The sequence below is a fragment of the Apaloderma vittatum genome, unplaced genomic scaffold (assembly GCF_000703405.1).
Source record: "Apaloderma vittatum isolate BGI_N311 unplaced genomic scaffold, ASM70340v1 scaffold13705, whole genome shotgun sequence".
NCBI classification, from domain to species: Eukaryota; Metazoa; Chordata; class Aves; order Trogoniformes; family Trogonidae; genus Apaloderma; species Apaloderma vittatum.
Genome location: NW_009717752.1, coordinates 1,005 through 17,057, shown reverse-complemented (window position 1 = coordinate 17,057; position 16,053 = coordinate 1,005). Strand labels below are relative to the sequence as shown.

The window sequence follows — 16,053 nt, the reverse complement described above, 5'->3', positions numbered from 1 at the left end:
ACAGCCAGAGCACAGGTGAGGCCTTCAAGCCATCTTCAGTCAGGGCCAACTGTCTGGGGCCAGCAGAGCCGATGGCATCCTGAGCTCAGCAGGGCCCACGAGCCAACTGGGTGCTCCAGGGCCACCTAATAAGCCAGCAGCATGGAAAGGAAGCAATAGGTTTCAGAAAGCACATTTCCCATGGAAAAAAAGACCTGCCTGAGAACATGTAATGTCATTTTCCCTCCAGCAATGGGCAGAGCGGATGGCATCCTGAGCTCAGCAGGGCCCACGAGCCGACTGGGTGCTCCGGGGCCACCTAATAAGCCAGCAGCATGGAAGGGAAGCAATGGGTTTCAGAAAGCACATTTCCCACGGAAAAAAGGACCTGCCTGAGAGCATGTAATGTCATTTTCCCTCCAGCAATGGAAGATCCCAGAGTTCCAAAGAATTCCACTGCAGTTCCCGGCATCCTGAGCTCAGCAGGGCCCACGAGCCGACTGGGTGCTCCGGGGCCACCTAATAAGCCAGCAGCATGGAAGGGAAGCAATGGGTTTCAGAAAGCACATTTCCCACGGAAAAAAGGACCTGCCTGAGAGCATGTAATGTCATTTTCCCTCCAGCAATGGAAGATCCCAGAGTTCCAAAGAATTCCACTGCAGTTCCCCATTGAAGAAATGTTGTATCTCAGCTCCTGATGACCCCGACAACACGGTAGTTCAACATGCTACCAGCAGACAGTGGGTCCAAACAACCCACAGTTGCGTTTGAGCCTCAGCTTTTGCTGTAACAGCACCTTGAAGGTCTCTTCACTTGCTGGTTCTCAGCCTCACTGTAGGGCAACCAGGGTCACACTCCTACTGATGTGACAACTGCCAGGTTGAGAGCATGCCAGAAAGCCAAGTTTGTAAAACTGGAGGGCAGAAGAGGCAAAAGACATCCATAGACTTAGGTCACAAAGGATGGCACAGGGCTTAGACGGCAAAGCAGACGTAGCTCAGGGTTTTGTCCAAGTTCCTTCCAGCAACAGGTGAGCAAGAACCTGCACCCTCCCTGAGGGCCAGTCTAATTTTGCCATCTTAATTAGGTCAACAGAATGCACGCAGCAGCACTGCCCTTCTCTCTCCAGCATCATGGACACAGACAGACTTGTTACCCTGACCAAAGTCCAAGGCACAGAGAGAAAGACAACAGACTCAGACGGCCGCTTGTGAATAAAAACAGAGACCGACTGAAAAGCACATCCGCACATGAGCTCCCAGCGTCCCTTCCAGAAATCAGTGGCTAAGTGCACAGCCCTCTTCGTATTACAAATACAAGAACAGCCAAAGAAAAAGCTTTACCAGCAGCCACAACCACGTGACACGGCAAAACGCTCTCTTCCTGAGCATCCCACTTTATCTGTAGGCTGCCTTTCAATTACTCTTTCCACTTCTGGACAAATATTTACCTCAAAGAAATGCAAGACAGAGTGCACACACACAAAAAAAATAAGGAAGAATGCCCTCAATTTGAGCAATACGTTCCACTCAAAGCTCTGCCAAACAACTCAAACTACTGAGAGGAATTTAAAAACTAACAGCCAGATTCCTCTACCGTGACCTTAAAACAAAGTTTGCCTCGCTGCTTGTTTGAGTCTGTTTTGACCTTCGACAGACTGACCCACAAGCCAGCACAGCTTCTTGGAAGGCAAATGCCTACTCTCGTTATAAGAGCTTGACACAAAAGCTAAATGCAACATGACTGGAGCACGGGGAAAGCAGTTAAGTGCCTCAAGACTAAACAGGGGCTGGAAGTAGCTCTTTTCAAGCTCAACCTTTTACTTGCTGCAGCCTGAAGAGATCACTCACCCTCAAAGAACCTGTGCCTTTGAGTTTCAAGCTTTTTTTCTTGCGTCTCTGTGAGAGTCACTGAGCCAAACCTACCTGCACATTCTCTTCTGTGACCTCGATCTCAGCAGTGTAGATGTAATCAATCAGCTTCCTCAGGGTCTGCCCATCAACGTCTTTTATCTCAATCTTCTTGGCTTTGCTTTCAGACATGTCTCCTGAAATTCATTGCAAAAGCACAATTAAAGAGTTTGCTTTGCAGGACCTTGCTCCCCATCCATCCAGCACATCCTCCTGGTATCTGACTAAAAGACTGCCCCGACCACTGAAGAAAAAACAGTGAAATTCCCAGAAGTCTCTTAATGCCACCTGAAAAACATCTCAGCATTTGAAGACATTAGCGCAAAAAGTCAAGAAATGCAATAAGCTCAATTTTTTGCCAGAAAAGAACCTGCTGCAGTTCACCTGCATTCAGACACGTATAGGGACATGAGTAAGCTGCAACAGCTAAGTTAGGGTGGTTTGTGGTGTACCCTACAACAGCATTACCCTCCTTCTTTGGGAAGAATCTGAAACCTGCCGATGAAAACAAGCACACATGGCAGCAGTTACATCCAAGGTGCTGCTGTAACCTGTCCAAACAGTTACACCTGTGCAGAAGGGTGTATTTCTTGCCTCTCGCCTCCCCAGCCTCACACCACAGAGGCAAGGCAGCCTTTGGAGCCAAGCTATATACTTTCTCCAAATTACATAACTTGAAAAGCCAAACATGCAGAACTGGAGAAGTATTCCCCTATGGATGTACAAGTAAACCCCATATCTGTGTAAGAGCCAGTGCTCCACGCACACCTTCCCCATTGCTGTTGCAGCCAACACTGTGCAGGCACCACCTGTATGTAAGGGAACGTCGCAGAACTGTGGACCCCGGGAAAAAGGAATCCTCTGAGACCATTCCAGTGTCCACACACATGGTGACATCATCCAGGTTTTAATTACCAAAATCTTCAGTAAACACAGAAAGGAAGGAACAAACTCCCAAGCCAAAAGACAAAGATGAGCGAAAAAGATAAAGCTAAAGAAAGGAGAGCGTGAAGGAGTGTCAATTCAAACCTGAGCATGAATAATCACTACTCTATGAAATCTAGTGACTCAGTACTGCTGTGGGATTAAGAGGAAAAATAGTTCCTGCAGCCCATGGGAGAAGTAATTACAGCCTACATCTCTGTAAGGCGTGTGACAAGAAATGGCCAGGCACATGAAGGCACAGCACAGAGTCAGATGCTAAAGGGAGTCCAAGCTTGAGTAAAATCTGGAACCTGGAAACTGAACTTTTAAGGCTTCTCTTATGTCAACAGAGAGGTAAATAACAAAAGTGGGGTCAGATCATAAGTATTAGAAGAGCCAACAATGCTCCGAGGGAAATGTATGCTGAAATAATATCTGCCTCAAATTCAATTTTTAAAATTAAATAATAAAACGTTATTCAGAGAAGCCCATGAATACAAACGTGCAAGTACAAAGGGATAAATGACCTACATTTAAGAGGCCTTCAAAGCAGGCAGGACTTTTTAATTGGCAAAATAAATATCATCTCCTTCACACATTTCCTCCTCACCAAAAAAACCTCCAAAACTGAATATCTGCAGAGATGAGAGGGGTCTTCGGAGAACAGGCCAGCCCCCATGAGCCTACGTGGAGCTGGGGGTCCCTGTAAAGAGCACCCAAATAACCTCATCAGCACAGCGAGGGGCAAGCGGAGCAGCCAAGCCCCGCAGCTCACCAGGACCCATGGACACACGCACCCAGAGATCGATGTAGAAACAGCTTGGAGGGACCAATGCAATAACATCATCTGTCTTTGTAGCGCTCATGTGACACAGGCAACAAAAATAAAGGCTGTGTGGGCTTCCACACCCACCAGCAAGCTGCCAGCCCTGCATATTAATGGACTCTGCTGCCTCTGCTCTGGTGAGAGCCCGGCACACGATGGGAAGGGGGAGTCTCACGTGCTGTGCCCCACGGTCAGGTGGGATCCATCCCCTCCGGCTGTGCGGGCATCATCAAGCACCTGTCACTCGTCAGAGGATGCTGCTCTGATGCATCTCTATCTCTGCAGAGTGAGGAAAATCACGGAGAAAAGCCATGAATGAATCAAGGCAGGGGTTGCTGTGGGCCAGAAGCAGGCAAGGAGCTGCCCCGAGCACAGAGCAAAGGCACAGCTACAGGCAGCCGCACAGTCAGTCAAATAAGGCATCACATCCCTTCGGAAAATAAACCCCACACCCTGAAGCCCACAAAACCCAACCCCAGGACGTCTTCGTAAGTCAGTCTTGAGCCATACCTGATACTTTCATTACAGAACAGTTCGAAGCATTAACATTATCTCTCGTACATGAGGGCTGTGTCAGGAAAGGGCTGCCCTGCATGAGGCACTGCACAGACCCTGTCCCTGCACTGCTGCGGCAGGACAGAGGTGAGAGACAGGGTAGGAGGGAACAAAGGCAGATAAGCACCGGGCAAAGTGGCTCCAGACAGGTCCTCTTTAGGGGACAGACTTTGCAGGCACCAGCCTCTCACGAAGGCAAGCCCTTCACACATCCCACTCAACACCCAGCTGTGCCCCTGCTCACCAAGGCGGGGAGAGAGCAGAGTTCTCCTGCTTTGTCACAAGATCAACTACCGACAAACCTGCAGCAGCTCATGGTGCCTTTTCTACCCAGCACAGCAGCTTGTGCTGCCTCCTACATACCGCACTCCAGAGAGGCTTTCCAGTGCACAGCTACAGCTTTTGTTGCTTCTGAAGTCAGAGCTGTGCTGAAGGAGAACGTGACTGCACTGGATAACAAAGCCACAGTCTCTCACACACGGGCCAAGCGCTTTGAAGCCACATGCGAGACCTGCAAGGGAGGTTCCTGCGTTGCTGCTTCCTCCTTCAGCTCTTGTGAAGTTCTGGCAGATATCTCCCAGGAGCAGTCTTAGAAGCATCACCCGTTAGCCTTTCTGAAATGATTCTGTTTTCTTTTAAACAGATGGAAATTACTGTCCCTAATCACCCCCACAGAACGGTGCCAACGAGGACCAACCATGCTCCAAAATGCTCTAAGAAAGCCAGTACAGGGAAGGACACTCGGTTAGGAAGTGCTGGGTGCCCAGCAGCGGAAGACTTCCTAAGGCTATTTCAAAGAAGAATGCCTAACCAGAGGAGACTAGATTGCTTAGGAAAGACCCCAAAGTCATCCCAAGATCATTCATGAGTCCAAAGTCAGGCCCAAACGACATGGACAGGGCCCGGGGAGCAAGCATCAGGTGAAGGTGGGTGAGCTGGGGGGTCTCAGTTTGGTTCCCAATGTTCACAGCTTTATGCTCATCATCCACTATCACGAGGCTGCCAGCACTGCCAGGGGACCCTCCAGCTCCCCGTGCCCCCCCGAGCGGCTCCTCCAGTGAGAAACTGGAGTGAACAAGCAGCTCCCGCCCACTCCTGCAAACACCCACACGGTACGGCTGCCCCCGAGCCACCGGGTTGCATCCCTGATGTGCAATAAAAATAAATTATTAATTAAAAAGCAACAAACCAAGACACACTAAAAAAACAAGTAAGGCTCAAGCTGCGATTTTAAAATGTCCCCCTCCAGAGAGTGAACCACCACACAGCTGGAAGGAGATCACACACCCAAGGAGGAGTTCCAGGCGTTAGAAATTTGGGACAAGCTAGACTGAAAGCGAAGGGAGAACTGGTCTTTGCCTGACCCACTGCCCCTGGGCACATGGCAGGGGGAGGGGATGGGCAGCCGCCAAGGCTGTCACCCAGCCCAGGGGAGCTGACGTCCACGTGACGGCGGTTTAGCTGATTACTGTTTAACTCGAGGCATGAGGGATTACACGGCCCAGAGAATTCCTGCATGGAAACATGAGCTGCCCCGCACCACCACCTTCCCGCTCGGATGACCTCTAAGGATCAGAGGGGTTTTTTCCAATAATTTTTTCTTTTTTCTTAAACCTCTCATCAGGAACGAGCACCAGAAGCACTCCCAAGTCCTTCTCAAGGCACCCTGCTCTGAGCAGCATTTGCTCCTCTGCGTCACAACCGCGGCCAATTCCCACTTCCACGGTGCAGTGCCAGTGCCTCAAAAAACACAAATGCTCTCCACCTTAGCTCACCACACTGATAAAATCCACCACAGCAAACCTCACACCTCATCTCACATTCAGACATGTGGTTTACATGTAAAGTTTCTCCCCTCTCCTGCATTACAGAATGGAAAAAAGATTCCCAAACGACAAGCTTTTTCCTCAGAAAAGCTAATGTTCTGCTTCCAGTAAAGCAAATAAAACAAGGTCTGATCTCAAGGCTTTTGAAATGAAGAAGTAAGCCCCAGATCTAGGGCAAAGAGACATGAAACAGAGGCAAAACCCCCAAAAGTCACCCGTGCTGAAGCTGAGGGACAGTAACAGCCATTTCTTGGGGCGTACAATCATTTTCTTTGCATTTGGTTAAGTCAGTTCTTATCCTGGAAGGGAGGGCAAGGAAAAGGAAGGGAGCTAAGGAGCTTCTGACCAGACTAATTTTACCAGAATGTCTTACATGAACTGGTCAATCCCCTGCCTTGGAATTGCCATGGATTTTTCTCCTGCCCCACCTGGGCGCAGCCTCCAAAGGGCACCTGCTGCAGGAATGAGGCAATCAGCGCAATAATTCTGTCATCGTCTTCTCTTCACACTGAGGTTGCATTTGCCATTACCAAAATACACCAGACTGCAGCAACACACCCTGCAAAGAGGCAGGGCTGCTAAAACACACTGGGATCAAGAGAACAACGGTGTTATTTCAGGCAGCAGCAAAAAAAATGCCATGGGAGATTAAACATCCGTGATTGCAAATCAGCATCGGCAGGACTGAGCCTTGAAACTACAGCTCCTTTGCCAGCAACTTCTTTGATGTGCACCACGAACATTTAGGGCACCGCACACGTGGCTTGATGTTAATGAAGTGTTTTCATGACCCGAGGTCTTGTTAAGGAGAGGGGGAAAAAAAAAAAAGAAAAAAACCCAACAACCCACAACCCAAAAAACAGCAAGTCAAACCTCAAAGCACTCTTCCTGCAAATCATACGATACCCACTCACCCCACAGCCATACAACCACCCCCTACACCACGCCTCGAGGCATTAGTCAAGGATGACCAGCATCATCCATCAAGTAACAAACCACAGAACTAAGCGGACTACTTCCCTCTCAAGGTAAACCCTTCCTCACTGGCTACGTCTGCAGCTCCTGCCAGAGATACAGCCAGAACGTCCTGGGTTTGCAACAGCCCGTTGCAACAGCTGGGACTGCCCGTCTGGCGCCAGGAAGAGTACCTGTAAACATCGCACAAAAGTAAGGGCTGCAAGCCGCAAGGACCACGCGGTGGGCTTCCATCTCCACCGTTTCGGCCACAATCACCACATCGCAGAGGAGCCGCTTGCTGGAAAAAACAGAAAAAGACAAAGATCATTTCAGAACTCCCAGTCAGGCAAAAAGCTACATCTCTACAGCCTGAAAAATACACAGAAGGCCCACCACTACAGACAAGGTACTTGAGCTTCTGCCAAATCCCAGTGGAAGGTCCTCTAATCCTTCAGCTACCAGCTCCTATCAGTGTTTGCCTACAAAGCAAAGCCTGAATCCTCCGGATGCTGCAGCCTTGCCTCTGGTTCTACTTTTCTCAGAAAAAAAAAATACAAATCTGGAAGCCAAACCAGGCGTATATGCTGATTGAAGTATGGATGGGTAGAGGCTCCTTCCACCTCTCAAATGCTTGGACAAGGCACAGGAGAGTTTGGGCACTACCTGACGCCAAGCACTAGTTGACCTGTAGGACAAGAAACAGCCGTGAAAGGGAACATCAGCAGCTCTTTTGTCTTTCCACAGGGGGAAGTAGAGTGGAAAAATGAAATTATTTTTATATTTCCTTCCATGTTTGGCCCTAAAGAACGTGATCACCAAAATATCTCCTGGCACTGACCAGCACAGAAGCTGCCTCAGCCATCTCCCAGTGAGGAGATGTCAGTCACTGGAGTTTATCCATGAGCCTGAGGCCTTTGTTTACCACAGGAATTAGGAATTAAGAGTCACTGGGATAAAGCACCAGGTTCCAAAGAGAAACCAAAAAACTTCTGAGCTCCCCACTGACTCATTGTACAGCTTTGGAAAAGTCACTTCATTAACGAGTGACCTTTTCTACCAGCCCCACGTATGTCCTTTGAGTATTCATTAGCTAATGTTTGCACAGGGCTTTGGAGATGCTAGACGGTTAGAAGTGCTCAGCCTCCCAATAAGTTGGTTTAAGGTATTTGAGCATACAGATGCAAAATAAGGGTGTTCTTTTCAAATGTCAAGCCCGAAAAAGGATCAGTGTCTGTAAATCTAGATGTCGCCGTGCCTTCAGAAATGCTTATCACCACGCTGCACTTTGTCCTTAGGAAACTGCATATCAAATAAACACACACAGAGCTTCCAATGGACTAGCGATGTCTCCTCTTCTCCATACACTGGAATATATGAACAAAATATTCGTGAAGTGGAGGGTTATAGCTTGAAAACTGGAAAAAAAAGTAGGAACTGGTAGTCCGTGCTCTAAATTCACCCCAGTTAGGAAGGGGTGATGGCAACAAGGAGAGCTCTTTAATAGCCTCTTAACAGAGGCCTCCTCTTTTCCTTCAGCTTATGTAAAAGGTGTTCTGCTCAAGTCCTTTTTTCACTATAGTTATCTAAAGTACCACTCATGAAATTGATTTCATCTACATTTGAAAGCTAAAAATTTCAAGTGAACAATATATAGCAAATAGGTTAAAGGCTCAGAAAGATTTTTCTCAACCCTCTATATGAGATTTCTGGATGCATTTGAATGGAGGCACTATTATGCAAGGTTGCTGTTAACGCTCATTGTTGACAGCTCAGCAGATCGCAAGTTCAATGCACACACAATAGACATGGGAACCGTATATTCCAGAACAGCAGCAGGAGCTGACAAAAAAGGAGTACCCAGGAGAAGAAAACATCAAACAGGTGCTTCAGGGCAGCTTTCAGTATTCTGTGTTTTATTACTTCCGTATTGCACAACATCTAGCTAACGACAGGCACTAAGAAACACTGTCTGTCTCCAGCTATTCCCAGTATGCTTCAATTAACAAAGGAATAATAGCAGCACAAGATTTCTGAATATAGCTGCACAAACCTCTGCTTTGAGGTCCTTGGGTCTCAGTAGAAAGAAAGGACAAGAGGGATGCCAATTTAGAGAAAAAAGAAAAAAACACCAACAAACCCCCAAACATACTCCACTTCATGTAATTGTTACAAAGCAAGGATATTTCCATTTTCTGTTCGTGTGCAACTGTGAACGGCTGTCAGACGTCTGTGGAAGGTGACACTTCTAATCCTTGTCCATACTGAAGAAGGTATATATGGAAAAACCACATAATGAACAGAAGAGAGGTGGTTAATCCAGCATCTTTTGAGTACTTTGAGTGTGCAGGAAGAGCAAAGGGTGTTACCTGGTTTCATCATACCATCTGGACAGGGAGGGAGCACATATGGTTCATGTGTACAACACACGTACTTTCCATAGGATCTTTCAAAAATTGGGTTTCTGTGTCTTCGAATGGTAACTAGAGAAAAAGGCTCACTGAACGTTCTGTCTGGTTCATGTGATAACAACAACCAAGAAAAAACTCAGGTTTAACCACTGCCACTAAACCGCTCATGTGATGGCAGCACTTCTCGAAGACTGTGTTTGCTGATATTTTTGCAGGCTCCACTCTCCCTGTACCCATGCAGCCGTGTAGAGAGACCAGAGTGTTCTTTTTTAACCAGTATCAGGATTTTCAATTTTCCAAGTAGAGAGATAACACTCTTCCCGAGCTGCTGCTTTTTTTTACCCCCTCCTTTGGAGTGCTAAGCTCAGACTGAGCGATGCTGCTAGTTAAAACGAGTAAGAACAGTACATTAACAATCTTTGGTCTGTAATTATGCGTAGGTGTCCTAATGTCTGTAATGTTCTATTATTAGTTTTCAGACCATTAGCTCAGTTAAGAACACAGTTTACAGCTGAATTTGCTGTAAGTAATGGGAACAACAAAATGAATTATCAACTATAAATGAAGGCTGTTGCTCAGATAATGTTTTTGAGCCGTAGTTTGCTTCCTTCTCCTGGGAATATAGAGAGGTGTGAGGTGGGGAAGAGCAATCCACCCCAAAAGGGCATTATTTTAGCTGTCCTCTTCCTATTTGTTTACTAATTCTCTATGCAGAACCATTAGCTGTGGCAAAGGTGGAACAGAATTTTTTCCTAACACTCAAAGAAGCCTTTCTGTTCCACTCGGCACATTTCTGTGATACCAGAGAGGGTACCCATTAAGTCAAGAGTGTACCTCCGTAATTCATTCATGACCTTGAATGCCTTTCTCATGTGAGAGGGGTTGACTGTCACTGTGCGCTGGTCCTTTTCATCTTCAGTTGTCTCAGAGGATCGGGAACTCTGCTTAATGCTAAAAACAGAGACAAAAAAAAGAAAAGAAAAAAAAAAAGATGAGTAAAAAGTTTGATTCAATGACACTTAAAAAGAAGTATCATAAAACTGCAGCACAGGGTATTATGCACAGAGTCACTTGAAGGTTTGTTAGTTGACTCGGGTTCACTGTATGAAGAGCATCACAAAATGCAGCTACTTCTGCGTGGAAGTCGAACGTCGACACAGGCCACACTTCAGTCAGCAGGGCAGGAAAGGAAAAAGTGCCAAACACTTGAGGACAAAGCCCAGCCTTACAGGCTTTGGGCCAGGAAAGCAGTATAAGTTGAAATTCAAGCCAGAACATAATTGCCTCAATGAATAGACTTCAGCACTGGGAACTACAGGAGTATCATGGATACTTGAACATCTATACAAAGAAAGAGAAGCTTAGTCTTCAAGGTCCCACCTCAAAAACGCAAGCATATAATACATGACTTGTGTCTTCTTCTACAAAGGCAAGTAGAAAAGAACTTTTCAAAGGCCCTATGCAGCTTCCAAAGCATTAGCTTTACAGAGGCCACTTCCCATTTAGAAACAGGTTATTTAGTGCCACTGAAATACGTAGAAAGGATTATTAAATCAGACTTTCCCATCAGAACCACCAGCTATATAGGCAGCATCAAACCAGACGCACTCCGTTACACGCTGTGTTTAACCAGGGCAATGGGTGCCCGAGGCACACACGTGTCCTCGTGACTTTGCGGGGAGCGCTGGCTCTTTACACAGAATTGACATCAGGTCGATATCTCTACCTCCCTGATCTAAAAGCATCGGAAATCACTCACAGCTAAAGGTTTGCACCTGTGAAAAAAAGCAGCACTTAGAGACAGGTCTTTGCTCTGCTCATACTCACTGCTCACCCTTCAAACCTGCCCGCTGGCAAAGGCAAGCAAGGCAAGTCAAGCAAGGGTGTCCATGTCAAAAGCCAACCCCAAGCAAATGGCAGACCTCAGAAGGCAACTCCATCACCACCACTCACCCAACTGGGGACCTTCTCAGGTCCTGCGGAAGGACAGTCTCCCTCAGCTTCATGTCTGAGCCCTCCACCCTGGCACCTTTGTTAGCCAGGCTTGTATCATGATTAAAAAAAAGATGAACTGAGTTAAACCAACAGTCTGACAGCCCAGCATCTTGGCTCCACTGGGGACTAGAAGATATCTGAAGGAGGGTATAAAGCCTGCTACGGTATGTATGCATGCACATATACATTTAGATACATATATACTCACACACAGAGACTTTTCCTTCGAAAAATGACCATTATTCACAATTTACAACCCCTTGACAGTGTGAAGCTCTTGCTGAACGTTACATCGGCACCGTTGCTTGCTGCTAATCTGTTATCAGCACTGTGTTTCTTGAGACCACAGGAAGCTCTTTGCCCCCCGAGCTGTCCTCAGCGGGCTGCACTGTCCTTCTTCTAGAAACAAGACACTGAACAGCAGCCAAGCTGCACGCAGCTCGAATACATGCCTGTGCGCCGAGAGGCCTCCAGCTTTGTGCCCGAGACAAAGGTTAATGCCAAAAACCAGCCAAGTCCAATTCTTTCACTTTGCTGAGCAAGTGAAATATTTTCAGTCAGAAGTGGAGCTGCAAGGCTGAGGGCAACATCACCAAGCACATGTCCCAGCGAGGGAGACAATTTCCCAGGCTGTGTAACAGTCATCACCCAATTAGCTTGGTATGGCTGTATTAAAAGAAAAAAAGAAAAAAAAATCAGAAAGAAGAGTACCTCTTGTTAAACGTTTGGTATTCAAGGGACTGGTACCAGGCAACGACACAACCAGCTTTTCTTCCGTCCCTGAGGAAAGCCAGACTTGCTGTGCCGCACGTAGCGCCAGCAGGAGCAAGGAGCAGCAGCAGCACTCGGCTCTTCTCCGAGCCTGCACACCCCAGCGAGGGAGTCTCCTTGCTCCAGGGACACAGCCAAATTCAGCTAAGCCTCAGTGTTGTATCTACCAAAAGCCCTGCTTGAAATCTTAGTCTAAGTGAAGTTTGACCACAGCTTTAAACACCACAGTGTAAACCTTTGCTTTCTAAACAGCTAAACCTGCCCTTGCAGCACACCAGAGCCAAGGAGTGAAAAACGAGGCGCTGGAAGCACAAGTGATTTCACCAAGCTTTCAGTCTCTAAAGCCAAAACGGGTACAGGGAGCAAACAAAACAAATAATAATAATAAAAAAAGTGGAACTGAAAGCGGTGGCAGGGACAAGCCATACCCATTGCTCCTGGGGCAGCACAGCCGGATCGCCACACACCGCTCGGGTCATCGTCAAAGCAGACCTCACAGGATCCAAAAATCAAGTGATGCACACAAAAATCACAGGGCTCCTTTAGTAACAAAAAGCACAGCGCTGAGATTTATTTATTAGCACTCCAGCACCAACTCATCCTGTTCAAACTTTTCCACTGACAAAAGATACAGTTCAAAAGACAGGGCAAGTTTCACTGAACACCAAAGTAAATGTCAGATCAACAAGACTTCACAAAGCCTCAACTCCATCAACATTTGTCTGTGTATTTTACAAGCAAAAAGGAGACCTGCTTCAGAATTTCTGAAAAAAGATCAATCAGTTCCTCAGAAAGAGCACGAAAAGTAACTTTTTTAAAAGCATCCTAAAAGACATCCTCAGCTTTAGTAGCAGGGGTGGATTTCACATTTTGCCAAAGACTCGCCATAAGAAAATACTGCAGATTGTCTGCTTGAAAACGTGTTTCAAAAAGAAAAAAAATCAAGATATGCTATTTAAGTTTTTCCAAATGACTCATAAAAAACACATTTGAAAAATTAATGGCCAAGAGCCTTTAACTCATCTTTGAGACTGACTCAGCTTCCACAGAACTGACTTCCAGTAATGAACGGAGGACGTAGGAGAAAGATTTCACACCCTCATGCACACACTCTCAAAGATCACAGACACGTTTCCAACATAAAAACGCAAGAACCTAAATGCTCCAAGCAAATGTGACCTGCCAGAAAGCAAAAGCTATGCCTGAGAAGACCAAAACAGTGCACTGCATAGCCCTTTTCTGAGGGGATTTCCCCACAATGCTAAAGAATATCACACTTTGGTTATATTATCGGAGCAACAGGGTCCTCTGATCCCAAGTTGCAGCCAGGACCACCGGGACACGCAGGAGCTCCCGCACCCCGTGACCACTGAGCCTTTCTCCCCAGCACCTCCGCGGTTGCCGAGCTGATGTCCTACCACACCAGCAGGACTCGCAAGCCGGCTGCCAGGAGCAATTTGTTCTATTCCTGGGCTATCCGAGGCCACGCATCAAGCGAATGGGAAAATGATTTAATATCCCTGGGCCAGATGAACATCCTCGTTAGGGACCCAGCAGGATTCTCCTAAAGGAAGCAAAGAGGCTCTTACTTTCAGCGAGTGCCAACCCCACTGCCACCTCCCATGTGGCCTTTCAACGCTGTCCCCAAGTAGAACAAACAAACCCTGATTTGAGAGTCACCAGCTCAGCCAGGGAAGCTGATCACAACCCCGCTGACACCGTGTTCCTCCTCTCTGAGCCCCACTCGCAGGGCTCGGCTGAAGCTCCCCCGCGGGCTCCCAGCACAGCTCCTGCCTGAGCGCGGCCACATACCAACCAGCAGAAAGGTATTTTAAAAACCCATAACCCGTCGCTCTGCTGCACGCACGCATCAACTATAAAGTTGGGTTGCCTTAGTTACCAGCAGTAATTACAGATGTCTTCGTAGATTACATGAAAGAATAAAAGCCTGCCTTAGAGCTAAACTGTCCCCTGGTAAGATTATTGCTGTGCAGAGAGCTGGTAAACCCCAGGAACACAGATGCCTGCTCTGCCAAAACCAATTCTACCAGTGGCTTTACTGGAGCCAGGAGTTCAGGCTAGAGGAGAGGCAGATCTCAGAGGCACTTTCCTTCGGAGCGGAGGATGAGCCTCTGCTCATGTTTCTTGCACAACAGCCAACAGGCTCAGCTCCCAGCCCGCGCGTGGACACCACGAAGGTCCCTCTCCACCCGGCTCTTGCATTGGAGAGATGATGGGACTCCAGGGATGTCCAGTCCAGCCTCACCCCGCTGTGCAAGGTCTCCGGGAGCTGCTCTCCTCTGCTGCCTGCACACTGCAGGCTGAGGTCTGCTTTTGTGGCTTGTCCCAAAACACCACAGAGCTTCAGCCCCCCAAGGTTGGTCAAACAGGGCTCAGCAACCTGCTCTCAGCGTGGGCAATCCAACACCTCCATGGGCACTTCACATCCTCCTATTAACTTAAAAGTGACCGGCTAACTGTGAATTTTCAAAGCCTATGGAGCTTCCTTGTGGGATACGTTACAACCATCAGGCTTCCGTTTCAGAGAGGTTTGGTACAGCTCTGATCTAAAAATCTGATAGATGCCCAACAGCAATTACTAGCGTGCAAAACTTTTGTGCCTCTGTTAAGGTAAATGGAGATCCAAGTGTTAATTTAGTCTCACCAAAATGAAATATTATTTTACCTCAACCAGCGTTAATTCTCTGTTTAGAATCAATGGCCAAAATCACAGCATAAATACATTATGCCAATACTTTTATTCCTTGAGTCAGGCAGACATGGTAAGAAAAAGATGTCAGTGTAATGGTATATTTATAAAAATCCTCAGTTTCTGAATGTGTCTTTTGGTATATACAAAGACAGTAAAAAAAAATATGACTGATGTAATCCAAATACTGACATGTATTTTGAGAGGATTTGAGAGAAGTGTATTATCATTAAAACATATGGGAGGTAGCATAATGGAAAGGATTATTTTTATTCTAATAGCAGTATTATTTAACTATTTAGTTGGATTTTTTCAGTGACTACAGCAACATGGAGACATTAGCTTAGAAAAACACACAATTGGTGTACAACAGATTCCCCAAAGGATATTCGTATCAAAGGAGCCCTCGGGGGAAAAGTAGACTTCAGGAACTACTGAGAAGAAAAGTCTTTGCTGACAGTAATGGAAACAACACAAAATAACTCAAATATGCCAATACCATTTGCTTTCAAAGGCGAATATTGTATTTCTCAAACAAATACTATGAAGAGACTACCCCCACTCAAAGAGAAAGATAGAATTACAGACATTTTAACTCTTTAACCAAAAAAATAACATTCCAAGGGTTTTCCCTATTCAAATCCAAACACATCCTGCAAATTCAGAACCAGAGCGCCATGCCCGATCATACAGCCTTATGCAATTTCTCCCTAAAACGAAAGTCTCTATCAGCACAGAAGAAAAGCAGGATTCTGAAATAATTTATCGCCGAATGCAAATATTTCAGGTTAAATCCCCCCTGCCTCCAGCTGCTTCTGCCCACGTGCAATGACACGGGCACATGATACCACTGAACAACTCGTATGTGCAAGTTATCAGGATATTTGAGTCCGGGCAGGCTTGGGACTGGAGTCAGAGGTGATGCGAGCACCAATACCATGCTCCTCACTGACTGCAACCACGGAAAAAAGCAGTGACATTAAAAAACAGGGGGAATTCTGCTGTTGCGGAAGTCACAGAGTGTAAAAATTTGAAGCCTAATCTGCATGACATAGAACTGAGTGGAAATGCGGAGCAGAAGCACAAAAACAGGAACAGAACCAGCCCACGGTGCTTGCCCACCAGGGTCATTTTTTAACACCTCCTCCCAGGACTTGCTCAGAGCAGGCAAAGCAGCCTCGGCACGGTGCTA

At 46.8% G+C, this 16,053-nt stretch overlaps 1 protein-coding gene across 1 annotated transcript in view; it reads right to left on the bottom strand.

Moving 5' to 3' along the window:
* LOC104274406 (kelch-like protein 3) overlaps positions 1–10,332 on the bottom strand; it is a 31,637-nt gene extending 21,305 nt beyond the window's left edge. Inside the window, exons 1-3 of the mRNA XM_009870023.1 lie at positions 10,220–10,332; positions 7,169–7,275; positions 1,905–2,026 (exon numbers count right to left, since the gene is read on the bottom strand). Coding sequence (XP_009868325.1) covers positions 1,905–2,026; positions 7,169–7,275; positions 10,220–10,257 — 267 coding nt within the window. The 5' untranslated portion in view covers positions 10,258–10,332. The remainder of the gene's footprint in view (positions 1–1,904; positions 2,027–7,168; positions 7,276–10,219) is intronic.
* Between the last annotated feature and the right edge of the window lie 5,721 nt (positions 10,333–16,053).